The 24328-nt window shown below is 62.9% G+C and overlaps 3 protein-coding genes across 9 annotated transcripts; 2 read left to right on the forward strand and 1 right to left on the reverse strand.

The window, feature by feature from the left end:
• The first annotated feature begins 6767 nt into the window (after positions 1–6767).
• KREMEN2 (kringle containing transmembrane protein 2) lies at positions 6768–10835 on the forward strand. 4 transcript variants are annotated; one of them, XM_049638171.1, is made up of 9 exons: positions 6768–7111; positions 7351–7525; positions 8283–8374; positions 8475–8599; positions 8796–8949; positions 9312–9644; positions 9711–9833; positions 9910–9988; positions 10236–10835. In XM_049638171.1, exons 1-9 carry the CDS (start codon positions 7015–7017, stop codon positions 10444–10446), a joined length of 1389 nt encoding a protein of 462 aa, XP_049494128.1. In that variant the 5' UTR covers positions 6768–7014; the 3' UTR covers positions 10447–10835. The 4 variants fall into 4 exon arrangements, with proteins under 4 accessions (XP_049494128.1, XP_049494129.1, XP_049494130.1 ...); XM_049638172.1 differs by having other exon boundaries at positions 8913–8949; XM_049638173.1 differs by lacking the exon at positions 9910–9988 and having other exon boundaries at positions 10236–10444.
• A 1164-nt stretch (positions 10836–11999) lies between these two features.
• Positions 12000–15295, forward strand: PAQR4 (progestin and adipoQ receptor family member 4). Its single transcript, XM_049637356.1, has 3 exons — positions 12000–12295; positions 13662–13883; positions 14039–15295. Exons 1-3 carry the CDS (start codon positions 12130–12132, stop codon positions 14470–14472), a joined length of 822 nt encoding a protein of 273 aa, XP_049493313.1. The 5' UTR covers positions 12000–12129; the 3' UTR covers positions 14473–15295.
• A 23-nt stretch (positions 15296–15318) lies between these two features.
• On the reverse strand, positions 15319–24122 carry PKMYT1 (protein kinase, membrane associated tyrosine/threonine 1). Of its 4 annotated transcripts, none has more exons than XM_049637352.1 (9): positions 23954–24122; positions 23499–23646; positions 19167–19671; positions 17876–18369; positions 17112–17218; positions 16825–16997; positions 16582–16739; positions 16248–16368; positions 15319–15748 (listed from the first exon to the last, which is right to left on the reverse strand). In XM_049637352.1, exons 3-9 carry the CDS (start codon positions 19515–19517, stop codon positions 15455–15457), a joined length of 1698 nt encoding a protein of 565 aa, XP_049493309.1. In that variant the 5' UTR covers positions 19518–19671; positions 23499–23646; positions 23954–24122; the 3' UTR covers positions 15319–15454. The 4 variants fall into 4 exon arrangements, with proteins under 4 accessions (XP_049493309.1, XP_049493312.1, XP_049493311.1 ...); XM_049637355.1 differs by lacking the exon at positions 16248–16368 and having other exon boundaries at positions 15319–15566; positions 15650–15748; positions 23954–24118; XM_049637354.1 differs by lacking the exons at positions 23499–23646; positions 23954–24122 and having other exon boundaries at positions 15475–15566; positions 15650–15748; positions 16248–16363; positions 19167–19615.
• Positions 24123–24328: the final 206 nt, after the last annotated feature.

Genomic DNA, 24328 nt, shown 5'->3' on the forward strand with positions numbered 1-24328 from the left:
TCTGGGCGGGCCTCTTGGCCGTGAAACATGCCTCAGGGCCCTGAGACAATGAACTGCCCACGGCCAAGGCCAAAGACAGCCCCGCGGGAACAGACACGACACCCCAAACCCAGATCCACCTTTGGGTCACAAATATGCACGCCCACGGGAGGTGGCCACACCTGGCGGGAGGCACCGGGTCGCGTTTGTGCCGCCGTCAGTCCCTGCCCAGCCCCGCCGTGGACGGGGAGCCTCACACAGGCGCCAGGGGCTCCCCGAGAAGTGCTGAGTCGCGGCAGCCACTGCCACCCGCAGTGGCCAGGATCTCCTGGCTCCACAGCCTCCACCACCGGCCGCGTCTCTGCAGGACGGTGGCTTCCTCAGTCCCCATCCCATGGCCCTCAGCGTGGCTGGGCTCCAGGGTGCAGCGCACGGAGGCGCCGGGAGGGACTTCGCTCCTCTCCGGACGCTCACGCCGACGGGGGCTCGTGGGCACCTCCTCTCTGCACCTGCTCGGACTGCGCGGGTCGGATGGAAGTTCCGTGTCGCTCGGACTGGGGTCTCCCAGAGGGACAGGAATTCTGACACTGCCGTCACTTTGGGCAGCCCCATAGCTGCTCAGAGCCCCAGAGGCCTCCCCCCCATGAGTCCACTCCCTCCGCAGTTCCGGAGCCACAGGGCGTCACCTGCCCTGTCCCGTCACATGGTCCCAGGGCAGAGGGCACAGGGCCAGGCCGGTCCGTGGATGGAGACGGGTCCGCAGGGCGGGGCCCCCTCCTGCCCCGCTCCTGCTCGTGTCCCCCAGGAGACCCTATTTTACGACGTGCACACCACACGGAGCGGGCGACGGTGTGCTTCTGTGCCCCTTTGCGTGACAGAGAGCAATTGTGAAATTATGTTTCAATGATGATTTTTTTTTAAGTTCACTAGGAAGAACAAAAGTATCAACAAGGAACACAAATTTTTAAAGGGGGAGCAGTGGCCGGCCATAGGTGCTCCGGCCCCCCGTTCCTGTCCCCCAGGGCTGCAAGGTGAGCGTCACCGAAATGCTTCTCATGGGTCCACTCCCCTTGGCCCCAGCCCAGCCTCTGGTCCCCATGTCCTTCCTGCAGGACGGTGGCTCCAAGGACTTCCTCGTGCCTAAAAGCCAGGAGATGCTTCTCAGAGCTCACCCTCGGGCACTGACCGCCCCCTCCCGCCCCTCCCCGGGACACCTCCCCTCAGTCCCCTGCCTACCTCCCTGCAGCCGGTCCCAGCCTCCCTGGAGGGTCCCTCTGCCCCCACCCGACCTATAAGCTGGGTGGTTGGTGTTTCTGGCGACCGGACCTCGGCCCTTTTCTGCCCAGCCGCTTTGAGGGTCCACAATTGGTCCCCCCACAGCACCAGCTGGCCCTTTTTCTGGGACCTGTGTGCCCCGCTGCCTCCGTGGCCATGGCCCCGGGTAACCCGTGAGCGCCAGGCACAGGCAGCAGAGGGAAGCTGTCGTCATCCTCGTCGGATGGTTCCACCGCACAAGGAGAAACCCAGAGCTGTCCTCGATGTCCCCGTCCCTATGTCCTGCCCACCAGTGGCACCCTGCCCACGCACCCTGCAATTCACCCCCTCAACGTGTATGACTCAGCGGCTCCTAGTATATTCACCAGTCTAATTCCAGAGTATTCGTCCCCCTGAACGGAAACCCCAGATCCCTTAGCATCATTCACTCTTCTTGTTTCTGTCGCTACGCGCTAAGCCCCATGCGGTTCCTCTCTCTGGCGCTGGGAGGTTCTGAGGAATCCAGGCGACTGGGCCACGCAGGCCGCCATAACAAATACCGAGCAAACAACATTTATTCCTCGAGGTTCTGGAGGCGAGAGGCCGGAGATCAGAGTGTGACCTTGCTGTGTCGTCACACTGGCTGGGGTGGGGACTGACTAGCTAACCCGCCGGCCTCAGAGGGCGCCAGTCCGTCGTGAGGCTACGCTCCCCCTCCTCTTACCATCGCCGGTCATTGGGTTTCAGCATGTGAACGTTGGAGGGACGCGTTCACCCCTCAGCCCCAGGTAAGGCGCTCGTAGAGTCCAGACGCCTCTCTAGCTGGTCCTCGCGTTGACGGACAGCCTCGTTCCAAGCCCGCTGAGTCACCGAGAGCCCGGCCGCCTGCCTGCAGGACCACGGCAGCCTCCGGCGTCGCCTGTCTGCAACCCATCCCCGTGACAGCCAGGGGCTTTCCTAGAATGCAATCCCACCGTGCAACACCTGCCTCAGGTGTTTGCTCCCTGGTGTCCACATCGAGTATGACTGCCTGGTTCAAGGACCAAAAGCCAGAGGTACCAGTGGTGGCGATGGGGGGGGGGGGGCGGGGGGTCCTCTGGAGGCCAACCAACGACAGGGCGGCCCGTGGCCTTAGGCTGCACCCTCAGCACAGCTCTGCAGAGCCCAGAGCCTCCTGGCTGCCGACACCACTGTCCCCCTGAGGGCTCTGAGGGCACTAGAAGGGCCCCTCCGCTTTGGAAATAAGGCCCTGGCTTGAGCCTTGGGCTCTAGTGTCTCACCCCCGACGCTTTGGAGAAAGGAGTATTTGCCTAGCACATAGCAAGTGCACAGAAAATACTTATTAAAGATGTGACTGAAGGCACCTGGGTGGCTCAGTCGGTTAAGCGGCCGACTTCGGCTCAGGTCATGACCTCACGGTCCGTGAGTTCGAGGCCCGCGTCGGGCTCTGTGTTGACAGCTCAGAGCCTGGAGCCTGTTTCGGATTCTGTGTCTCCCTCTCTCTCTGCCCCTCCCCTGCTCACGCTGTCTCTCTCTGAGTCAAAAATAAATAGAAACATTTTAAAAAATTGAAAAAAAAAAAAAGATAAAGACGTGACTGAGTAAGAGAGGAGGGGTGGGCCGTGGGGACCCCGTCAGGGTCCTGCTCGGGTCCATCCACACCGTGGAATATTACGCGGCCTTTAAAAGGAGGGAAATCATGTGCCGTGACACGGATGAACCCGGGGGACGTTATGTGAAGTGGAACAAGCCAGTCACAAAAGGTCAAGTACTGTGTGATCCCACTTATATGGAATATTTACAGCCAAAAATCATAGAAACCGAAACTAGAAAGGTAGCTTCCAGGAGGGTGGGGGCTGGGAAGGGGGAGCTTCAGTGCTACAAGACGAAGAGGTCCCAGGGCCATCGCACAGTGATGTGAATGCTATTAACACTATTGAACTGTTCGTTTTTTAAAACTTTTTTTTGTAACAATTTATTCATTTTTGAGAGACAGAGAGAGACAGTGTGACTGGGGGAGGGGCGGCGAGAGAGGGAGACACAGAACCGGAAGCAGCTCCAGTCTCCGAGCCGTCAGCACAGAGCCCCACGCGGGGCTCGAACCCACGAACCGCGAGATCGTGACCTGAGCTGAAGTTGACACTCAACCGAGCGAGCCACCCAGGCGCCCTGAACGGTTCACTTGGAAAGAGCGAAGAATGTAGACTCAATGTTAGGTGTTATTTCCCACTGAAAAAAAAGGAGAATGAGGGGCGCCTGGGTGGGTCAGTCGGTTGGGCGTCCGACTTCGGCTCAGGTGACGATCTCACGGCTCGGTTTGCGAGTTTGAGCCCCGCATCGGGCTCTCTGCTGTCAGCGTAGAGCCATCTTCAGATCCTATGTCCCCCGCCCCGTCCCTCCCCCGCTTGTGCTCTCCCTCCCCAAAATAAAAATAAACATTAACAAAAGAAGAAGAAGAACGAGCACATGCCAAGAGCCAGAAGGTGCTCGCCGTAAATGCTCCCCACCAAAGACTCCGGCTGCCAGAGGGGTGTGGGGGGTAAGCGTGGGGGGCCGGTCGTCAGGCTGGAGTGTGATTTGACGGCAGTGGCCCAGACTCTGGCGGAGGCCGCACGGATGGGAAAGGGACGAGAGATAATCAAGAGACGCCAGAGCCAGAAGTGCACTTGTGCTCTCCCTGCCCCCCCGGTTCACGGCTCGGATCCAACCCCCAGCACCACAGAACGTGATCCCATGAGCGAACAGGTCACTGCGGAGGTGATCAGTCAAGGTGCGGTCACACTGGCAGGGGCCGGGCACAGACATCTGGACCCAGACCCCCCACACGCGGGGAGAGCGCCGGGCAAAGATGGAGGCCGAGGTGGACGTGATGATTCTAGAAGCCGAGGAACACCGAGGATGACAACTGACATCCAGCATCCAGTCGAGAGGCATCGGACAAACGCCCACTCACGGCTCCCAGAAGGAACTGGCTCTGCTGATGGCTGAGTCCCAGGGTCCCAGCCTGCAGACCTCGAGGCAACACATCTCTGCTGTTAAAGCGCCCAGTCTGTGGGCCTTTGTCCGGACGCCCCAGGAACCGGCTGGGGGCAGGAGGGTGTATCGGTGGAGGGGAGGTTGTGCGGGTCCCTATAACCAGCAAACTTCTGATCTCAGCGGCTACACAGCTGATGTTTGTTTACCTCTCCCGCCTCCTGATGCTTCCGGTTAGTGGGCACCTTCCACAGGGTCGCTCAGGAATCCAGCTCCTTCCACCCTGCCCCAGGCCCCTGGCATCTCCCACGTCTGGTTGCTGAAGGGAGGAGAGACAGCCCCGGCAGGGGCCTGCGCGTGCGCTTTCCAAACCTGGAGATCTTGTTAAATACAGGTTCTGATGAAGGAGGCCGGGGGTGGAGCCTGAGAATCTGCATTTCTAACGAGCTGCTCCGTGGTGCTAATGCTGCTGGCCCCGGGCCCCCCACTTTGCCTTATGAGAGGCACCACTCCTGCCCACGCCCCATCGGCCTGAACTCCCCCCTATAGTCGAATGCAGGGGACACAGGGAAATTCATTTCAGCTGTTTGCTGAAATTCAGTTCAGCTGTTTGCACAGGAGCTGGAGGAACCAGGATCAGTAAACACAGGTGGAGGGCCTGAGTAGGCAGGAGGTGGCCCAGCCCTCCCACAGCAGAAGCGCTGTTGGTTTTGGACGGACTAAGTCCTGACCGAGACTCTGGGGGCCTTCACCCTCTCTGAGCTCCTTGCAAGTGACAGGGTGAAGGTCAAGGTCTTCTTCAGTCTGTGGTTCTGTGAGCCACCTGGGACTGGAGCTGGCAATGAGGACACTGCCCCTCATCTCAGGGCCGGGGGGCCTGGAACCGAGCCCCCCTCCTCGTCATCCAGGATCCCCTGTGCGGGAGACAGGGGCCCCCTCGGGAGGCGAGAGTCCCTAGGACAGTAGACTGGACCGACAGCTTGGCGGGCCCTGCCAGGGAAGGGCCCACCTCCTACTCTACTCCCCCTACTGTCCCCTCCCTGACCCCACCTAGGCCTTTCCTGGGCGGCCTGTGGCCCTGAAGGTGAGGCTCCCCACGCACCTCCATGGCCCAGGCCGTGGCCCAGGCCTGCAGAGTTGGGAGGACCCCAACAGGCCCCAGCAGCACTGCCCCTCTCCCTACCCCACTTGGAGGAGAAGGGGGCCAGGCCAAAGGGTGGCGACCCTCCGCTCCCTGGTTGGGGGGCGGGGGGGGGGGGGGCTTAGATTCTCTGTGCGCAGCTAGCACACGCGGGTGAGACTCCCATCCCGGTGCTCCACGGGGCCTGGAAAGTGGGAGGCGAGCCTTGGCCAGCCTGGCTGCCGAGAGGGCTTCCCTCAGGAGGCGAACCCCGCGACGGCTTCGAGTCTCAGCAAGCCCACCTCCTTCCAACGTTCACTCCACTCCGTGGGCTGCCCGCCCTAGGATCCCAGAGCCTCATCGTGGGGCGCTAACCGCTAGGTCTCCGCCGGTCGCGTCACCGCCTCCCGCACCTTGGCCTTGCTAGAATCCGCCCTGAGCCACCCTGTCTGCGGGGCGGGGACTGGTCCGTCCCGGCTGAACGGCCTGGTGAGGGCCCGGGGAGAGGTGGGGAGGCTGGGTTGAGGGGCGAGGGAGGTGGGCGGGGCGGGGCCGCTCGGGCCCGGCCACCACCCCCCTCCGCCCCGGCCCCCGCCCCCGCCCTCCCACGCACCTGCGCTGGCCTCCCCCCAAGCCCTGGGGGCAGCCGGCGGGCGGCGCTGGGAGATCAGAGGATTCGCAGGAGTCGGGCCCGGGGAGGGGGCGGGGAATTTCCCCCCACGCCTGCCCGGGCCTGCTCCCCTCCCCCTCCCCCGCCAGGTTGGGGTTGCGGGGGGGCTCCGCTGGGGGAATTCCGCCGCGCTGCGAGGGCTCCGGCGAGCCTGGGCTGGGGGTCCTACGGAAAGAAGGGGGAAGAGAGGAGGGGACAGGCTGGGACCGGGGGCGCAGCTGCCTTCCTCCCCAGACACCAGCTGCCCCTGCCTGTCGGGGATTGAGCGTCCACCATCCCCGCGGGTGCGGGCGCCGGGAGTGGCGCTTCCTCCGTCCGGCCGGAGCCATTCGGTACTTGGGAGAGGGGCGTGTTTCACCGCCACCGGGGTCCCTCTGTCCACCAGCCTGGCCTTTCCTCCTCCACACACCCCTAGAACCTGCACGGACTTTGAGAGGGGGAGGGGAGAGGAGAAGCGTGCTGGGACACCGAGGGTCTCGGGGAAGTGTGTTGGGGGGGGGGGGGGGGTTGGCGTGGGAGGCGTCTGGACCTGCTGCCTCCGCTCCAGTCTCGGGCGGGGCTTCCCGGCCTCGGGGGGATGGGGTGGGGAGGGAGGGACCCAAGGGGGAGGGACCCACAGAGGGACGCGAGGGGGCAGGAGCCAGTGCGTTAGAGACCTGAGCGAGGGAGAGCAGGGCGCCGCGGGAGAGGGCGGGTGTGGACGCGAGGGCAAGTCCCCCCCCCCCACCCGCCGCCCCAGCACTAAGAGGCAGTGACGGAGACCGCCCCTGGCCAGAGAACCCCGGGGACAGCCAGAGGGGACACGGGGGCAAAGAGACGCCTCCTGGGGCAGAAACCCTGGAGGCAGATACTCGCGGGAGAGGGTTCACCGCTCCAGACGGAGAGCGCCGCCCAGAGCGGGGCGCGAACAGGCTGTCAGAGGACAACGCCCCCCAGGTCGCCTGGAAGACCCCGCAGCGACCCCGGGGGTGGCGTGGGCCGTGTGCGGGCCAGGGCAACCTCTCTTGGACTGGGGGCGATGGAGACACGGGCCCCGCAGGGCCTCCTGCTTCTCCTGCTCTTCCTCCCGCCGCTGCCGCCCCGCGGGGCCTCCGCGGGGAGCCTGCACAGCCCAGGTGAGTCCCGCCCCCGCGACTGGACCGTGGTCACCGCTCTCTCCTCTGCCTGCCTGCCTAGGAGCCGGTCCCGAAGCGGAGGAGGGGGCAGAGCAGGTGGCGGGAGGAGCTGAGCCCCGGGGCCCCGCAGGCGCCGGGGGCGCGGACGGGGGAGCCGGGCGGGAGTTAGAGTGGGGGGGGGGGCGGTGAAAACGCGGGAGAAGGTCGGGACCTCCCCAGCCCCCGCGGTCGCCTCGCAGGCCTGTCCGAGTGCTTCCAGGTGAATGGCGCCGACTACCGCGGCCACCAGAACCGCACGGGTCCGCGCGGGGCCGGCCGCCCGTGCCTCTTCTGGGACCAGACGCAGCAGCACAGCTACAGCAGCGCCAGCGACCCCCAGGGCCGGTGGGGGCTGGGCCCGCACAACTTCTGCCGGTGAGGGGCGGGGCCTGCGCTGGGCCCGGGACTGGGCGCACTATTGCAGGCCTCCGCCCGGGGCCGGGCCTCGGTGTGGGTGGAACGGAGGTCTTGGCTGGGCGGCTGCGAGGGCCACCCCGAGGGTCTGGGAGCAGAGCCTAGGCGAGGGACCAGGCCTAGCCCGTTCTGGGGGCGGGGCTGGCCGCTCAGGACATTTTCAGGACGTTTAGGTGCCCAAACGCTGCAGAGCCTAGGGTCAGGCCTGGGCATTCAAGGAGCCTGTGTAGGCGGGACCCAGTATAAGGTCACGTCCTAGCAACATCTGAAGCCCAAAATATGCCCTCAATGCCCCTCCTTTAAAAAAATAGTTTATTAGTTCATTTATTTGTTTGAGAGAGAGAGAGCGAGCAGGGGAAGGGAAGAGCGAGAGGGAGCCAGAATCCTAAGCAGGCTGCACGCTATCAGCACAGAGCCCCACTTGGGGTTCGGACTCAAAAACTGTAGGATCATGACCTGAGCTGAAACCAAAGATCGGTCCCTTAACCGACTGAGCCACCCCACCCAGGTGCCCCTTAAGGACTTCCCACCATCCCCTCCGGAGTCGACAGCCACAAACAGGTGGGACAAGCCAGAATCTGTGTGACAGTGACAAAGGAGAGGAGCACACAAACCAGATCTAACACACACGATGGCCATTCTGCAGAAAGGCTGTGGGGTGGGGCCTGGGGCTTGCAGCCCTTGGGGTGGATCCAGACGACTTCTCCCCCACCGGCAGGAACCCCGACGGTGATGTGCAGCCGTGGTGCTACGTAGCCGAGACAGAGGAGGGCATCTATTGGCGCTACTGCGACATCCCCACGTGTCACAGTGAGTGGGCCGCGCTGGACAAGGGTAGGAAGGCTGGGCTGCCTGGGTAGAGTTCTCTTTTGGAGGCACCGGACAAAGCCGGACTCTGCTGCCCCCTCAGTGCCCGGGTACCTGGGCTGCTTCGTGGATTCGGGGGCACCCCCGGCCCTCAGCGGCCCCAGCGGGACCTCAACGAAGCTCACGGTCCAGGTGTGCCTTCGCTTCTGCCGCATGAAGGGCTACCAGGTACTGCCCCTCCCCCCTCCGGCTCAGAACAGTGACCCCTGACCTAGACCTCAGGACCCAAATCAACTCCCACTCTGACATCAAACCCTGACGCTGATTTTGGAGTCTCCTGCCCGATTCCCACTTATGACCCTGACCATAGGACCCACCCCTACCCCAACCCCTGCCTCTTGGGTCACCCAGTCTGTGCCCCCAGCTGGCGGGCGTGGAGGCTGGCTACGCCTGCTTCTGTGGCTCTGAGAGCGACCTGGACCGGGGACGCCCGGCCCCAGCTACCGACTGCGACCAGATTTGCTTCGGCCACCCGGGCCAGCTGTGCGGCGGCGATGGGCGTCTGGGCATCTACGAAGGTGAGGAGTGGGCGGGGAAGGGGGGCCTGGGCGGTGAGGGGAGAGGGTCTGGGTGGGTCCCGGGGTGCCACGCCCCGGTAGGGGGCGGAATCTGGGAGGGGGAAGCCGTACGCTGGGGGCGGGGCCCGAGAAGGGGAGTGGGGTGGAGGGCAGGCTCCGCACCTGGGGGGTCAGGGGCGGGGCGTGGAGTTGGGGGCGGGACGTGAGGAGGGGATTCGCGGTTCGCGGAAGGAGTAGGACCCGGCTCGAGGGGGCGGTGGGGCAGGTCTGGGGTCGCGGCCCAGCGGGGAGGGGCAGGCGGCCCGCCCGGTGAAGGAAGAGCCCGCGGGCCTCGGGGTCCTGACCACCGGCCCCGCCCACAGTGTCCGTGGGCTCCTGCCAGGGGAACTGGACGGCTCCGCAGGGCGTCATCTACTCCCCGGACTTCCCGGACGAGTACGGGCCGGACCGGAACTGCAGCTGGGCGCTGAGCCCGCCGTGCGCCGCGCTGGAGCTCACCTTCCGCCTCTTCGAGCTGGCCGACCCGCGCGACCGGCTGGAGCTGCGGGACGCCGCCTCGGGCAGCCTGCTCCGCGCCTTCGACGGCGCCCGCCCGCCGCCGCCCGGGCCCCTGCGCCTGCGCGCCGCCGCGCTGCTGCTCTCCTTCCGCAGCGACGCGCGCGGCCACGCGCAGGGCTTCGCGCTCACCTACCGCGGTGAGAGCCCGCCTCGTCGCCCTGCGCCCGCTGCCCCGCCACCCTGCCTCACACTTCTCTCCGCAGGGCTGCAGGACGCTGCCGACGACCGCGCGCCCCAGGGCTCGGCCCAGACCCCCGCAGCGTCCCCTGACTGGGCCAACGTGAGCTGCAGCCCCCGGCCTGGGGCTCCGGAGGCCGCGACGGGGGGTGAGGCGGGCACGCGTGGCGGGAGGCAGTTTGGGGAGCAGCCCCTCCCCTGCCTCACGGCACCGTGTGCCCGCAGCCCGGGTCTTCTCGACAGTGACGGCCGTCTCAGTGCTGCTGCTGCTGCTGCTGTCGCTGCTGCGCCTGCTGCGCCGACGGTGCGCCCGCTGGGGCAGGGCCTGAGGGCGGACGCAGCTGGGCGCCTGACGCCTCGGTGCCCGGGGGGGGGGGGGGCCTGGTGGGAAGCTGGGGCTTTCAAGGGGAACGTGGCTGGGAGGCAATCCCGGGTTCTTGAGGGACAAGGGCTTGCGTCCACACAGGGAATCGCGCGCGGGATCGCAGGCGGAGCAGGACGCTGGAGGTAAGATTGGTTGGGGGTTCAGCTGACATCTGCTCCCTCTCTAGGAGCTGTCTGCTGGCTCCGGGAAAAGGGCCCCCGGCGTTGGGGACTTCCCGGGGCCCCGGGAGAAGCTGGGCTGTGTGGTACCGCCGGCCTCGAGGGGTGGCCCTGCCCTGTCCCCCTGGGGACCCTCAGGCTGAGGTTCTAGCCGCGAGTTACCGGCCCCTGAGCGCCTCCAGCCAGAGTTCCCTGCGTTCTCTCATCTCTGCTCTCTGACTCGGGATCCCTAGGGTCCACTGGACCCTCTGCCAGTGGAATGGACATCTCAGACTCCATGCCGCACTCTACGTTGACCTTCCGCCCCTGTAAGGACAGCTCGGTCTCTGATCATCTCCTGGAGGCCAGACATTGGACAAGAAGCCTCTGGTGCTATTACTGAGAACTTGGTCTGACCCTCGAAGGTCCAGATGGTTGAGGCCAAAGGGCAAGAGGAATCTGGCTCCCCTCCCTCATAAACCTTAATACCGGGGTCTCTGACTTCAGGTTGCTTTTAGAACTTCTTGGGGTGGTTCTGGACTGCTGCCCTAAGTGAAATGTGAGAGGTCAAGAAAAGTAGTCAAAAGGCCAGCCATAGATTCTGAATAAAGGACCTATTTTGGTACAGGGCTCTCTGCAAGTTCTTGCGTGACAAGAAGAGTTATGTTAATGAGCCAAAGTTGGGTGTATCCATACAAAGTAAGGTCGGTCCAAGCCTAGAGTGCTTTGGAGCTGCCGGGAAAGTTTAGGACCGAGGAACGGCGGAGGCGGAAGGATGAGTGGACAGGGTCCTGGAGAAGGGGAGCAGGGGAGGAGGAGGAAGAGGAGGAGGAGGGGGAAGCGGTTGTGGGCGGGGTTAAGCCGGAAAAGGGATGCATTCCTGGACCCGCCTTAGAATGAACTCGGGCAGGGACGGACCTTTCTCCCGTGACCTCCTGCCCTAGCTTCCCCTACGTTTCTGTCTTTTCTGGGTGGAACCGAAGGTGCCTCGCAGTGGGCGATAACAGGGAGAGAGTTTGACCGAGCTCAGGCTACAAGAAGCCCGGCCTGAAGGGCAGGGCATCGCCCGAGGGCGCTGGGCGCGTCAGACAAACGTGTGAGGCCTGGCCACTCAGCGTGGCTTGCTGCGCTCTGGCCGAGTCGGGCCGGCGGAGATCACCCCCCTGGCTGGAGTGGGGACGCGCAGGCTCTAGACCTGACTGGTCCGAAGGTCCGGGACCGCCAGCACCTTGGACAGAGCCCGGGTGAGGGGTGGGGCTTGGTGGCGACGAGGGTGAGTGCCCAAGGGTGCGTCGACCTAGGGGGTCGCGCGGAAAGCCCGGGCACGTACGGCAGACTCTAGGCGCCGGGGTCACTCCAGCAGAGCCACTGGGACCCAGAACGTCGGATCCCAAGCCCACAGCTACCCCATGCAAATGAGGCTGGGAGCGCATATATTATGGTAATCACGCTAAAGTCTGGGCGGGCGTGGGTGGGGCTTCCCCGCCGGCCTCGCCCATTGGCCCTCGCAGCGTCGACGTCACGAGTACCGCGCGCCAAACGCCGGCGGGATGGCGGGGGCGAGCTGCTGGGGCGGAGCCTGGCGTCCCCACCAGCGTCCGGCCGCGCCCGTCCTCCCGGCTGCGAAGGGACGACTGACCGCTGCCGCCTCCGCGAGCTGTCCCTGCGGCGCGCCTTCCCCAGCGGGACCGGTCTCACTGCGCCCGGGCGCCCCGCGCGTCCCCAGCCTCCGCCCCAGCGTGGGGGCGCCGGGCCCGCGCGTGCGCAGCGCGGGAGGGGCGCGGGCCGGGACCCCCGCCCGGCGCGTGCGCGGACGCAGCGCTGGGCGGCTGGCGGGCACCGGGATGAGTCTCGGCGCGCTGTGGCAGCACTGAGGAAGCCGGGGGCCGAGAGGAGCGCGGGCCGCCCGCGCCGGGCCGGGCCATGGCGTTCCTGGCCGGGCCGCGCCTGCTGGACTGGGCCAGCTCGCCACCGCACCTGCAGTTCAACAAGTTCGTGCTGACGGGCTACCGGCCGGCCAGCAGCGGCTCGGGCTGTCTACGCAGCCTCTTCTACTTGCACAACGAGCTGGGCAACATCTACACGCACGGTGAGCCGCGCCCCGCATCCCACACCCGCGGTAGCCCTGCCCGCGCCGGGCCGGGGCCAGAAGGCCGAGGAGCGCCCCAGTGCTCAGGTCCCGGTCTGCCTGGGCCCTGGCACGGCCAGGAGCCGTGGTGACAAAGCTGCCATTGTCCCAGACGGAACTGTCCTTCCGCTCCCCGGGCGGGGGCCCCCGGGCAGGCGAAGGAAGCAGCATAAGGGACCAAGTCCGCTTAATCCCTCTGAGCCCCGGGGAGGAGTCTGGTGTCCGACCCCCTTCATAATCCCTGTGTCTGGGGCACCTCCCCCGCCAGCACTGGTCCAGGAGATGGGGTGTGGACTTCGATTAGGAGAGGAAAAGAAACCAGGCCCCAGCCCCTCCCCACGCAATTGCCCTGCCACCCTCGGCCCGGAGCAGCCCAGCCACACGGGGCTCCGCCTGGTGGCGGCTCCTTCCTTCCTCCACCCCCCCGCCCACCCCCCGCCCCAGGCTCGGGGCCCCTCCTCCGCGGCCCTGCTCTGCTGACACAGCCCTTCCCGTCCTTGGGCTGCCCCGGCCAGGAGAGGGGCCCCGAACAGGCTGGGCCCAACCTGGGTGCCTGCCTTACGGGGGGACTGTGGCCTGGCCAGACCTTGCCGAGTGTGCAGCCACAGCCCCAGTCCGCTGTGCCAGTCTTTGACCCTGTGAGGGCGATGCCAGAGTGCCTAGGGAAAGGTGTAGGAATCACCCTGGTTGGGACTGAGAGAAATGGGAGTGCAGGCAGCGCTGCCTGGGGAGCTGGAACAAGCTCCTCTCAGCCCCTCTCCCCTGCCTGGCTTTACTTCTTTCCGGAAGACAGAAAGGCCCAAAGCCTCCTCGTTTGGTCACTTACAGAGAAGACACAGGGGTTGAAAGAAGCAAGCTAAGTGGCCCTGGGATCTGGTACCACTGCCCACATGTTCTATTCAGAATTCCGCTTGAGGCCATGCCTCCTGGGTTCTGCCAACACAACAGAGTTTAGGGGATTGGGGCTCCTGCTCTCTGGGGAGGTAATGTGGCCTAGGGGTGAGAGCAGCTTGGAGTTAAGAGTGCCCAGGTTCTATTCTGCTCCCACCCCTTCCTTGCCGGGGTCACCTGGGGCAGTTACTCGGTTTCTTCACCTGGAAGTGTGGACTGGATAATGGTGTCTACTCCCCCGGCGTCTTGAGAGCTCTGCCAAGTCACTGAAGTCACTGAAGGCGCGGGGCCTGCCTCTGTCAGATAGTGTGCTAACGGCACTGTCAAGATCTGTCTTGCCTCATCCCTTGTGTTATCTCTAGACCGCAGACTCCCTGAGGACAGGACCTGTCCTCTGGCTGAAGCTGTGTGATGGATCATTGTCTCCCTCTCCCAGGGCTGGCCCTCCTAGGCTTCCTGGTACTGCTGCCGATGACCATGCCTTGGGGGCAGCTGGGCAAGGATGGCTGGCTGTGGGGCACACACTGTGTGGCCTGCCTGGCCCCGCCCACAGGCTCTGTGCTCTATCATCTCTTCATGTGCCACCAAGGGGGCAGCCCTGTGTATACTCGGCTCCTTGCCCTGGATATGTGTGGGGTCTGCCTTGTCAACACCCTCGGTGAGCTAAAGGACGGGGCGGGTAGGCTTGAAGGATGGGCGCTGGGGGGGCGGGGGGGTGGGAAGAGGCAGGGGACACTCACGGGAGCCCTGGGTGGAAAGGGCAGGCAGTCCCCCGGACTGACATGCCTTCTCCTGTATCTCTCCTCCGTGCAGGGGCTCTGCCCATCATCCACTGCACCCTGGCCTGTAGGCCCTGGCTGCGCCCAGCCGCCCTGGTGGGCTACACCGTGCTGTCGGGCGTGGCTGGCTGGCGGGCCCTCACCGCTCCCTCCACCAGCGCCCGGCTCCGCGCCTTTGGTTGGCAGGCTGCCGCCCGCCTCCTGGTGTTCGGGGCCCGAGGAGTGGGCCTGGGCTCTGGGGCTCCGGGCTCCCTGCCCTGCTACCTGCGTATGGACGCACTGGCACTGCTCGGGGGGCTGGTGAACGTGGCCCGCCTGCCGGAGCGCTGGGGACCCGGCCGCTTTGATTACTGGGGCAACTCGCACCAGATCATGCACCTGCTCAGCGTGGGCTCCATCCTCCAGCTGCACGCGGGCGTCGTGCCCGACCTGCTCTGGGCCGCCCGCCACGCCTGCCCCCCGGACTGAGCCACCTGGCGCCCACTACGCCGGCCTCTCCACGGTCTTCTAGGACCAAGAGTATCATGCTTCGCTCCTTCTGCTGGTGTGCAAGGGGCTGACTCCCCGGATGCTTCCAGCAAACGGGACTTGCCAGCTGGGAGCCTCATCTGTTTGTCCGTTCTTCCCTGTGGACGAGGACCAGCCTCTTCTACCCACAACTCGGAGCTCAGCTTCCCCTCCTTGCCTTCTTTCAGGGTACTGTGGAGGCTAGAAGGAAACCTTTCCTTCCTGGACCTCAGTTTATCTTCTGTGACCTATGAGGGTATGGCGGACTCTGGAGTCACGTCTTGCTGTGACAGAATTCTACCGGCCCAGAGCTGTCATTCCACCCTGCCCCACACATAAGGTACCTCATGGGTGCCTTGCCCGGCCCTCAGCCCTATTTCCTGACCTGTGTCTGCTCTGCGTGCCAGCCCTCCCAGCAGCCTGAGGCTCACCTTCGCCTTCTCCTTTCTGTCCAGAGACTGTGGAGTGAGGGGTTTGGACCACAAGAGCAGCCCCTTATCCCAGGACCAAGGGGTAGGAGGGGGGCTGCAGCTGCTGCATCCGAGCACAGAGACATGACGACCTGAGTGGGCTGAGGGCCCGCCCTCCACCCTGACTGCCATACTCTGATGGCTCGATCAACACGCCGGGGACGTGCCTGCTCAGGCAGTCTCTGGTCCACACAGCGCATGCTCCTAGCTCCAGTGTGCTGGCCTGGGGCCCTGCATCAGGGCTCAGCCACGGCCCATCCCAGGGTCGCAGATCCTGGGCAGCATCAATAAATGGGGCAGGAAGAGCCGTTGCCACACAAGCAAGCTTGGGTGCTCCCAAGATTCAAATACCTTTTATTAGACATGGCAGGCAGAAGGAACCCCTGGAGTTGCCAGAGGGACCCCAGCCTCCAGGAGGAATGGGGAGGGGGTGGTGGCTAAAAGGTTAAAAACACCAAGGCTGGCCTGTGGACTCACGCTGGGCCCAGTGAGTCCTCAAACAGGCTGAGGAGGTTCCGAGGTTCAAAGGAGGGGAAGGAGCCCCGAGGGGGCTCAGAGTCAATGTCACTTAGGTCCAGGGCCTCCCTGGGGTGGGGGGAAGAGAGACAGATGACACTCAGGATCTGAAAGCCACCACCTCCCACCCGCTGGACTCTGGGCCTGCTCACCTCAGTGTGTACCTGCTCCGGGGGGGAGGGGAGCCACTGCGGGGGGTGGAAGTGTTCCCGACAGCCCTGGCCAGGACAGCCTCTGGAGAGAGGGAGAGCCTGCACAGGTGGGCCAGACAAGTAAGGTGTCAGGGGTGGGGAGTGCATGGGGAGGGGGCCACAGCAAGGTCAACCCTTGCCCTGTGCAGACCCCAGGCTCCTGACATGGGCAGGGGCCCCAGTCGGGAGCAGTGAGAGCATGGTGCCCTTTGAAAAAAGCACTTTCACAACTTTTAAAGGCCATCTGACCACTCAAAGGCCACCTCTGTTCCTTTTTTTAGAACATGTGGGTTTCGACAGCTGGCTGACAAATGAACTTCTGACAAAGGAAGCCTATCTGGTACCTCATGTCTGCTATAAAGCGTCCCCATGGCGATGGGTGACATTTCCTTAAAAAGGGGTTAATGGCGTGATTCCTCCTGAGGACTGTGCCCCAAGCGGTTTCTTAATTACAGCCTCTCACTTGGCCGCCAGGTACCTAGGAGCAAGGAATTTCCCGGGGCTCGGGCTCCCCAGGCTCTGGGGACTGTGTTCCCGGAGAGGACGGACAGCACCTCACCTGTGGGCACCGCAGCCCTACCGTGGCGGCGGCCGTGGCCCTCGCGCTGCTCCCTCGTGAGGCAGCGCCCCAGGCGTGAGGCTGCCGGTTCTGCTCTGCTCTGCGTGGTCCCTGCACTGAGCTTGGAGGAGACCGCCGCATTCAAGCCGGGCCAGGCCGCACCCCCACTGGCCTTGGCTCCCTTCCCAGGGTATGATGGCGGGGGGGCTGGTGGGGGGGGCGGGGGGCAGGCTTGGGGGAGGGTTCCTGTTCGCCACGAATCCTCACGGGGCTGCGGCCTGGCCGTGCTGACTGCCCCTTTCCCCCACCCCCGGCGTCCTCAGCTCTCACCCACCCTATGCTGTCGTCGTCCCAGTTGCTGGAGAGGCTGCTGTCCAGGAGGAGGCTGCAGGGTGGCGAGCCGGGCGGGGTGGCTGGTGGGCTCTGGGGCTGCAGCCATCTGGCGGGGTGAGCCAGCCCGTGCCAGAGCCAGCACAGCAGGGCAAGCAGGGCCTGAGGGGACAGGGACAAGGGAGGCAGGGCAGGCCCTGGGGCCGGGGGGCGCGGCTGGGCACCCTGTCGCGGTCACCCACCTTACCTGCCACAGTGCCCACCCTCGACTGAGGGCCTCGGCGGCCATATACCACAGAACGTTCCAAGGCTGAGGCTGCCTGAGCATGGGCAGGGCCAGCAGGGACTCGGCTGTGGCCCGCAGCTTGGGGTCAGGCTCCAGCATCATGGCGAGGACAGAACGCAGCTCAGAAGACAGGCCTGTGCACAGGGCGGGGCCGTGTCAGGGGTGACGGCCCTGAGCCCAGGGGCCCCAGACGTGAGCCCGGCCTCCCTGGGGCCGCACGTTCCTTCCCGTCCTTGCCCTCCGCTTACCGGCAGTGAACTCCGGGGGCAGATAGCCCTGGCGCAGCTGCTGCCAGCCCTCCCCGCCGTGGGGCAGCTCCATGTTGCATGCCACTTCCAGGATGGTGAGGCCCAGACTGGGAAGGGTGGGGGCGGTGACAGGAGAGGGGCAGGGTTGGCCCTGGGGCCCAGACCCCAGAGCTCCAGGCTGCCCAGGAAGAGGGTGGAGAAGGGCTGCTGTCTTCCACCACGAGCCAGGGAAGTGGGGAGGGAGGGGCTGGGGGTCCCGAAAAGGCCCATATCACAGAGCCCCCTCACCACCTGGTGAGTCCCCCTGGCACCCGTCACTGCACAGGCAACGCGGGTGCTGACGTCACCACCATCGTTCTGCCGCCAAGGCTGGATACGGCCGTTAGAGGCAGAGCGGCGGTCACCCGCCTGGACGACGGAACCCACTGCCCGGGCCAGCCCTAGCTTCCCCGCTTGCTAAGTGGACTCTGTGCAAGTCCTTCGGCCCCACTGTGTCCGTCCCCTGTAAATGGAGCAACTGTCCCTGCTGTGGGGGCGAGGTGAGGAAACGGGGGATCCATGTAGAGGGGCCAGAGGGTCCGCTGCCCAGAGTCGGTCTCTGCAGAGACGCCTCCAGTGCAGGACGGGCCTCCACCCCCTCCGGGCGGGACGTCCCGGCCCGAGGCTTCCTGACTTGGGGCTAGGGTGGCACTTCCCTCCCCCGGCTGGCTGCACGTCCCCTGCCCTCCAAGCCCGCCGAGGGCCTCCCGCCTCCCGGCCCTCACCTGAACACGTCGGCCGCCGTCCCGTAGGAGCCCCGGAGCAGCTCAGGGGCCATGTAGCGGGGGTCTCCCTCCTGGGCCTCACCGGTTCCAGACGCGCCCAGCTCCACCAGCAGCCCAAAGTCACCCAGCTTGCAGCGGCCCCGGGGCCCCAGGAAGATGTTGGCGGGCTTGACGTCGAGGTGGACCAGGCCTCGGCCGTGCAGGTGAGCCAGGGCAAGCAGGGTGTCCCGCAGGTAGCCCCAGACCTGGGCCTCGGGCAGGCCGGCGCCCCGGGCCTCGCAGTGCTGTTGCAGGCTGGGCCCACACAGCTCCGTCTGCAGGTACAGGATGCCGCCCTCCTCCCAGGCTCGCTCCAGCCGCACACAGCGCGGGTGCTGCCCCGCCCTCTCGTGGCCACCGACCTCGGCCAGCTTGCGGGCCCGGTCCTTAGGGCCCCGGAAGGGCGACATAGAGCGCTTCACTGCATAGAGCCGGCCGTCTTCCTTAGAGCGCACCTGGAAGGGAGGTGGCACCCGCGAGTGGGACAGGAGGCCGGTCTGGCGGCCCCTGTTAGGACTTCACACTATGGAAGGCGGAGCACGGCATCCGCCTCGGAGCCCACGTGCGCGGCAGCAGAGCTGGACGGGCCACCCTGAGAGCTCCACGTACTGCCCCAAGAGGGCCTCGGGGCACGAGGCCACGTGGAAAAATCTGGCTACACGAACACGTGGCCAGCACGACCCACTGTGCGGGAGACAAAAAGAGTCTGTCCGTATCTGGTCAACCCTGTGGAGACGTAGAGAAAAAGATCCGGAAGGAAGGACACCCACCCGAGAGGCCCAGCGGTTTCCTCCAGGAAGAACCAGCCTAGGGGCCGCGTTATTTGTGCTTCTTAACAACAAAATTGTCTCCAGGTAGTACTTACGTAAGGAAGACTACCGTTGTAGAGGAAATATAAAGGGGAAATATATTTTAAGGAGAAATAAAAAGCTGACATGAAGGGTATAGCGGGAGCACCTGCTGGCCTGAGAGGTGATGGGGCGTGGGGTGTGCGCCACGCAGAGGAGGCTGCTCTGGGGCGGGAGAAAGAGGCAGCCAGGAGCCACTGTGAGGCGTGCCAGGCCCTGCACAAGGGGGGAGTGTGTACTGAGGGGCGCGGAGGGCCTAAGTAGGGGGAAGGAGAAAGCAGCCAAATCAGCCCAGGAGAAGCAGGCTCTCAGGGAAGGAAAGGGGAGTGGACTGCCCAGGACACCGTCCCCTCCAGGCGGGGGTGGTAGCAGTAGCAGGCCCGAGGAATTGTCACCCCACTCACCTTGAAGACCTCTCCATAGGAGCCGTGGCCCAAGCGGCCAAGCCTCTGGAAACTCTGTTGGAAGAAGGACTCTGGCCGGCTCGGGTCATACGAGGGGCTCTGAAGGGTCTCAGAGGCTTTGCCTTGGAATGTCACCCTCCGGGGCTGGGGCTGGTGCCAGCCCGGGGTCCGAGGAGGGAAGAGGCGGCTGATGGGGACGCTGCCCTTGGCAGGGGGCCGGGGCGGGAGGCTCCGACTGAGCCCTCCAGGCCTCTTGAGGGAGAAGCCAGGTTCCGCGTGGCGGAAGTAGGCTGGGACTGGAACGGGGGTGCCACTCAGGGGCGGAGGGGCGCCCTCTGTGGGCACAGGCATGGCCAGCACAGGAGGCCCTGAGGTGCACAGGACAGAGCAGTGTGTCCGCTCAAACAGTGCCTGGTCTTGTGGCCCCGAAGAGGCTTCGGAAGAGAGGTGCGTCCACTCTGCACACACGTTCCGCTTTAAACATGGAGGCCACAGGGACGCGCACCTGCAGGGAGAGGCAGAGGACAAGTATACATAGGCCTGCATGCAGTCATCTGTACCTTGGAGGCCAGAGAAGCATAAACCACAAACCCCAAGGCCATGTCCTGGAGACTGCGCAGTCTAGCACAGGTTGGCTGAGAAGGGCTCTGGAGCCAGGGACCCCACAAGTATACCCCTGCCCCATCACAGCCAGCTGTTTGGCCTTAGGATACGCACCCTCTTCCAAAATCGTAAGGGGGAAATATTGATGCCGGCCCACCATCCCTTATCTCTAATTCGAACGTGAAAACAAAGATCTGAAATCCCAGTTTCTCTCCTGTCTTCGTTCTCACAGCTGTGGGGCCAGCACTCACTCAGCAGACCACCGCCTCCGACCACGGAGGGAGGCCCAAGTTCCAGGTGAGTGCAGCGGGGCGAAAGCCCTATCTGGCAGGAGGGCTAGGGACACTGGGGCCCAGCCACTCCGACCCCAGCAGGAGGTCCCCCACCGGGAAAGGCCAGCCGAGAAGGCCAGAGGCTACTGTTCCCACCCTGAGGCAGCAGTGTCACCCAGACAGGCACCTGTGTCGCTGCCCTTAGCTCCAGAGCTCTGGCCCAGGGATTCAGTCTACAGACAAGCAGGCAATCGAAGAGAAATTCTGAAGCTCTCCCTAAAAAATACACACACACACACACACACACACACACACACACGCACACACGCTATTTGAAACGATGTGTGGGAAGTTCAAGCCTAAAGACACTCTCAAAGACTCTGGAGGTTTTGATGGTAAGCAAATAGGAGGAAGCTTGGTACCTCCATGAGTGCAACAAGTGCCCCACAGCCCGGCTACTTTCCCAGACAGAACTGGGGACAAGAGCCTTACTGGGGTCAAAACAAACCTCAAACATTGAATTCAAAAGCTACCTTGTCAAAGGAGCCCCAAATTAATTAGATCAGTCTGCGGAGCAATCCATGCCCTAGGCACTGAGAAAAACAACAGAACGATCAGCCCACAATGGGTGGAGCCCAACAGCTAAGGACGGGGATGGACAAAGAGAGGCCCGTACAACCACTGTCACTCAAAGGTGACCGTGCACATGCCCAAGGCTGGGCCCTCTGAGGAGCGGCATCCCAGGCTTCACGCTGCAGGGGAAAGAGACATCGCGACAATGGCCCAGCCAGTCGCTAAAAAATAAACAAGCAAACGAGTCATAATCCTCCAGGCGGGGAAGAAGCCAGTAAGGCCAGTTGCTATAACATTGTCTAAAATGTCCAGTTTAAAAAAAAAAAAAATTACAAGATATCCACAGCCATAGGAAAATGTGACCCCCACACAGGAGAAAACCAGACAAAAGAAAGTACCTGAGAGGGACCGGATGTGAAATTTAACAAAGACGTCACAGTACTCACTATAAGTATGTTCAAAGGACTAAAGGAAGCCACGCTGAAAAGAGTAAGTGAAGCGTGATGACCACATTTCAGCAAATAAAGAACATTGATACTGAGATAGAAATTATAGAAAGAACCAAAGGGAAGTTGTGGAGTTGAAAGGTGCAAGAACTAAAATGAAAAGATTCATCAGAGGGGTTCAACAGTACATTTGAAATGGCAGAATGATTCGTGAACCTGGAGATAGATCAAGAGAGATTATGCAGTCTGAAGAACAGAGAGGAAAAAGAACGAAGAAAAGGGAACCGAGCCTCGGAGAAACGCAGGACACCACTGGGTGCACCAACGTGTGTACAAGGTGCAGCAGAGGAAAGAAGGGGAGGAGCAAGAAAAATATGCTAAGACATCATAGATGAAAACTGCCCCAATGGGATTCACAAAAAAAACCTCCCCGTCCTAAGAAAAACACACGAACACTGCCAAGGAGCTCAAGGAGCATCAGGGAGGACGAATGGAGAGACCCACACACAGACACACCGTTTTAAAATGCTGAAAACCAAAACCAAGGACGCAGTCTTGAAAGCGGTAAGAGAAAAAGGCCTCATCGCTTACAACCTCCCCTAAGATTAACTGCTGACTTCTCAGCAGAAACAATGAAGGCCAGGAGGTAGCGGGTGGCCTATTCAAAGTGTTGGGGGAGACATCTGTCAACCAAGAATCCCATATCCAACAAAACTATCTTCCAAAACTAAAGGCAAAATAAAGACATTTCCCAGGTAAAAACAGAAAGAATCCACTGCTAGCAGACCTGCTTTGTAAGAAAAACTAAAGGAAGTTCTCAAGACCAAAAGCACGTGATCCCTGACAGTAATCTGAATCGACACGAAGAAGCAAAGCACTGGTATGTCATACAAAAGACGGTTAAATACATATCTCCTCTCTTAGCCGGTATAAAAAGTAAGTGGACGATAGCATGCAATTGTATACTGGGCACTGAACGTATAGACCTAACACACTTACAAATAAGAGCCCAAAAGAGGTGGGTGGGAACAAAATTACATTGGACTGGAAAATGACACCAGATGGTAACTCGAGTCGCAGGGACAAACGAAGAGAACCAGAAGTGACAAATAAGAGGGTCGCTGTAGCCAACATTATGCATATACACTTGCTTTCCATCCACTCTTCCTTCAGCCGCTTAAAGAAATTAAAGGTGACCTAAATAGGGCACCTGGGTGGCTCAGTCGCTTAAGCCTCTGACTCTTGGTGTCAGCTCAGGTCATGATCTTATGGTTTGTGGGTTTGAGCTGAGCCCCGCATTGGACTTGGCACTGACCGTGCAGAGCTTGCTTGGGATTCTCTCTATCTCCCTCTCTCTGCCTGCCCCCATTCGAACATGCTCTCTCTCAAAACAAACTTTTAAAGAAATTTTGAGAAAACCAAAATAAATGCTGTTACATGATAAGTAAAATATAATAATGCTCTGAGCAGTAATTGAAAGAACACACCCAAAGTGCGGTGGTCCTGAGGGTGTGTGTTGGGAGAGAGAGGGCTGTGTGTTGCCATAATGTTATTATAGAAACAAAAACAAGAAAACAAGAGAGGAGGAGTCCAATTTTGAGAGGAAGCCACAGTGTATCAAAAGAAGCAGGGAGTGAATGGGGAACAGACACCTGAGGGAGCAGTCCTCTGGAGTCTGTCGCTGGGGCAGTGAGGGGTAGGGGAGGGACCCCCATCCGACATCCCCTGGGGACCCTTCCTCCGCCGGTATTCACCTCAGGATTCCCATCTCAGGGTTTCTCAAAGTGCAGAACCAGGGTGTCAGAACCCCCTGCTGGTTACAAGTACAGCCTCCAGGCCCAGTCCTAGCATATTTGGAGACACCAGGCATCTGCATTTTTTAAATTTTATTTAAAAACAAAAATTTAATGGAGGGGCACTTGGGTGGCTCAGCCCGTTAAGGGTCTGACTTCAGTTCGGGTCATGACCTCATGGTTCACGAGTTCAAGCCCCCACGTAGGCTCTGTGCTGTCAGCGCAGAGCCGGCTTCAGATCTTCTGTCCCCGAAATAAACATTAAAAAATATGTTTATTATTTGGAGAAAGAGAGACAGAGCAGCACGAACAGGGCAGGAGCAGAGAGGGAGACACACAATCCGAAGCAGCTCCAGGTTCCCAGCTGGCAACACACAGCCTGACAGGTGACTCGAACCCACGAACTGTGAGATCGTGACCTGAGTTGAGTCAAAGGCACACACTTAACTGACTGAGACACCCAGGCGCCACTCCAGACACCTGGAGCATCTTAAACCAGTTCTCGGGCGACCCCAGTGTCATTTCATTCTAGCACCACCGCCCTGGCCACACAGCTTTGGGGATGATGGGACAGGGGAGGGAGAATCCTGGGTGGCCCTGACCAGGCCAGGCCTGGGTGGCCTCTGGACCTTTCGGGGGCCTCACCCGCAAACTGGGCCGGACACATCGCTGACCACGGTCTGCCGCGCTAGACTGTGAGTTCCTCCGGGACAGGGCCACAGCCGATTCACCTCCGTGGCGGTGGGCGAAGCCTGGCGAACAGCTGAATAGGCCGGCTGCCTCGGGGGAGGGGCTGCAGATGAAAGGTGGGTAGGGCTTTTCCCGGGGAGGGACCCGTATGGGGGGGGAGGGCGTAGTCACCGAGGAAGGCCGGGAGGGCGGTGGCAGTCACCAGGAACCGCGGGGGCAGTGGGCGGGGCCGCCGCGGGCAGGGCCCGACCCGGCGGGACGGGGCGGGGCCGTCGGTGGGGCTGGGGGCTGGGGGCTGGGGGCTGGGACCGGGAGCGGGTGAGGCTGACCGCGGCAGGGGCTGTCAGGGGGGCAGGGGCTGCCGGGAGGAAGTGCCGGCAGACGGCCCTCAGGACCCAGTCTGGGCTCACCTTGACGGGTGGGCGGGGCGCGGCCCAGAGAGGTCCCAGATTCCGGATCCGCAGAGGCCGCGGAAGCCCCCGGCGCAGTCAGGCGGTCGGGGGTCTGCAGTCGACGGCTCCCCACGCCCGGCGGGAGGACTCTCGGAGGGGAACGGCCCGTGAACGCGCGCAGAGCCGGCTCGCGCCAAAAATTCCAAACCGGCCTCGAGGCCCCGCCCAGGAACGCCTCTTACCCCGCCCCTCCCCGATGCAGCCCATCAGAGGCTCCCAGGCTCAGAGGCTCCGCCCCCGACGTCCCGGCGTGCGCGTCCCCGTGCCCTCTCCGGCACCTCAGGTCGTGCGGTCTCATTGCGCAGGCGCGACGTCTCGGCGCTAACAAGGGCG

Source organism: Panthera uncia, chromosome E1 (assembly GCF_023721935.1).
Source record: "Panthera uncia isolate 11264 chromosome E1, Puncia_PCG_1.0, whole genome shotgun sequence".
NCBI lineage: Eukaryota > Metazoa > Chordata > Mammalia > Carnivora > Felidae > Panthera > Panthera uncia.

Coding starts and splice junctions, on each gene's coding strand:
- KREMEN2 (XM_049638171.1), top strand. CDS start 7,015: ATGGAGACACGGGCCCCGCAGGGCCTCCTGCTTCTCCTGCTCTTCCTC. Junction 9,834..9,909: donor TCCGGAGGCCGCGACGGGGG/GTGAGGCGGGCA, acceptor GTGTGCCCGCAG/CCCGGGTCTTCTCGACAGTG. Junction 9,989..10,235: donor CTGCGCCTGCTGCGCCGACG/GTGCGCCCGCTG, acceptor CTCCCTCTCTAG/GAGCTGTCTGCTGGCTCCGG.
- PAQR4 (XM_049637356.1), top strand. CDS start 12,130: ATGGCGTTCCTGGCCGGGCCGCGCCTGCTGGACTGGGCCAGCTCGCCA. Junction 12,296..13,661: donor GGGCAACATCTACACGCACG/GTGAGCCGCGCC, acceptor TCCCTCTCCCAG/GGCTGGCCCTCCTAGGCTTC. Junction 13,884..14,038: donor CTGCCTTGTCAACACCCTCG/GTGAGCTAAAGG, acceptor TCCTCCGTGCAG/GGGCTCTGCCCATCATCCAC.
- PKMYT1 (XM_049637352.1), bottom strand. CDS start 19,517: ATGCCTGTGCCCACAGAGGGCGCCCCTCCGCCCCTGAGTGGCACCCCC. Junction 18,370..19,166: donor CCTATGGAGAGGTCTTCAAG/GTGAGTGGGGTG, acceptor CCTCCCTTCCAG/GTGCGCTCTAAGGAAGACGG. Junction 16,740..16,824: donor GAGGGTGGGCACTGTGGCAG/GTAAGGTGGGTG, acceptor CTGTCCCCTCAG/GCCCTGCTTGCCCTGCTGTG.